This window comes from Cyprinodon variegatus, unplaced genomic scaffold (genome assembly GCF_000732505.1).
Source record: "Cyprinodon variegatus isolate N-32 unplaced genomic scaffold, C_variegatus-1.0 Scaffold910, whole genome shotgun sequence".
NCBI classification, from domain to species: domain Eukaryota; kingdom Metazoa; phylum Chordata; class Actinopteri; order Cyprinodontiformes; family Cyprinodontidae; genus Cyprinodon; species Cyprinodon variegatus.
In genome coordinates, this window is record NW_015151363.1 from 240,285 (window position 1) to 241,896 (window position 1,612).

At 49.1% G+C, this 1,612-nt stretch overlaps 1 protein-coding gene across 5 annotated transcripts in view; it reads right to left on the minus strand.

The window, feature by feature from the left end:
- LOC107099812 (protein LSM14 homolog A-like) overlaps positions 1-1,612 on the minus strand; it is a 19,350-nt gene that overhangs the window by 4,066 nt on the left and 13,672 nt on the right. For 2 of the 5 annotated variants that reach the window (XM_015398082.1, XM_015398080.1), the window contains 3 exons: positions 1,145-1,219; positions 762-944; positions 447-612 (listed from right to left, as the gene is read on the minus strand). In XM_015398082.1, coding sequence (XP_015253568.1) covers positions 447-612; positions 762-944; positions 1,145-1,219 — 424 coding nt within the window. The remainder of the gene's footprint in view (positions 1-446; positions 613-761; positions 945-1,144; positions 1,220-1,612) is intronic. The other 3 variants (XM_015398081.1, XM_015398084.1, XM_015398083.1) reach the window with 3 other exon arrangements.

Genomic DNA, 1,612 nt, shown 5'->3' on the forward strand with positions numbered 1-1,612 from the left:
TTCTTCCCCCGCTTCAGTCAGAAGGATGTGGTGACGGCGGCGGCGGATGACGCATTAGTCGCGCGACACAACTAATCGATGATTAAATTTGTTGCCAACGCTTTTAAAAGTCGATTTTTATCAATTTTATCGATTTGTTGTTGCAGCCCTAATTTCAATGGTGAAGTCCTCTGGAAATCTTCAATAATTGTTGTTGATTGCAGATGTGTCTAGTAGTTCCCATTGATTCTGCTTGAAGATGTCAGGAGGGAGGTGTTACTATATTTGGGCAAAAATGGCCGGACTCGGTGACTGCAACGAAATTTTATTTTATTTTTTTTTACAGATTAATGCAAAATTAATTTAATCACCGCAAACGTATTAGTTTTAGGTATAAATAATGATCCAGACTTTCCCTTTAACCTCTTCCAGCCTTTCAGGGCGAACGACCAACTTGAGATTCGTACCTGGTGTCGTCACAGGAGATGTTGTCGAAGAAGGACTTGGACTTGTCGTAGTAGCAGTTGGGGCCCAGCGGGTCGCCCTCGTCTTCGTGGTTCCCCTCGCTGTTCTGGGTTTCCACCCCAGAGTCTCCCTTGTCTTCTCCGTTCAGAGCTTTCTCCGTCTTCTCATCTAGGACAGGACAGAGTCACATTTCAGCTGCAGAACAGCCGAGAACCAAAGTCTGGTTCTGATGGATCTTTACGAAAACATTACAGGGAAATGTTTCACTGCATTGATGTTTCCCTTAAATTTCCCAGTAAAACCAGTAGCGGCCCAACCTTTCAGCTTCAGCTTGCTCTGGAACTCCCTCTCGATCTCCTCCTTGTTGAACTGGGCGTTGGCGCTCTCAAAGTCAAAGTCCTTCTCGAACTTCATGGGCCCGTCTCTGCGCACGTTGAAGCGCCCCCTGCCGTGGTGCCCACCTCTCTGGCCACGCCGGTTGGCCGATCCGCCGCCGCCTGCTGGAGACAGAAGCACTGCGTTAGCCATGAGGGTGAGGGAGGGGGGGCAAAGAGGAGGACAAGAAGCAATGGAGGTGAGGATGAAGAGCAGCAGCATGGCTTCAGTTAGTGACACTGAACGATGGAGGAGATGCAGACAGATGAGGTCTGAAAGGCAGACGGAGAGCATGCAGGATGGCTGCAGAGGAGCAGACATTAACCTGTGGAGCGTTTACTGGGCTCTCTGCCTTCGCCTCGCGCCTGCTCGCCCTCAGCTCTGCTCTGGACGTCTGATCCTGGAACAGCAACACAGTTTGAGTTTCTGCACTAATCAGGGAGCAGCTGCTCTTCTTACAAACTAAGTCCTGAACAACTGAACTCTGCAGAACGTCATGAATGGGCTGGATTCCTGCAGCTTCTGTCCAACAGGACAAAACCTGCTAACTTTAGACTCAACTAGGGCTGCAACAACGAATCGATAAAATCGATAAAAATCGACTTTTAAAAGCGTTGGCAACGAATTTCATCATCGATTAGTTGTGTCGCGCGATTAATACGTCATCCGCCGCCGCCGTCATCACTGCCACTTGACAGAAAGTGGAGTGTTGGTGGAGTGTTGCCAACTCAGCGACTTTTCAGACCCCTCCAGCGACCATTTTTCAAAAAAGCGACTAGCGACAAATCTGGCG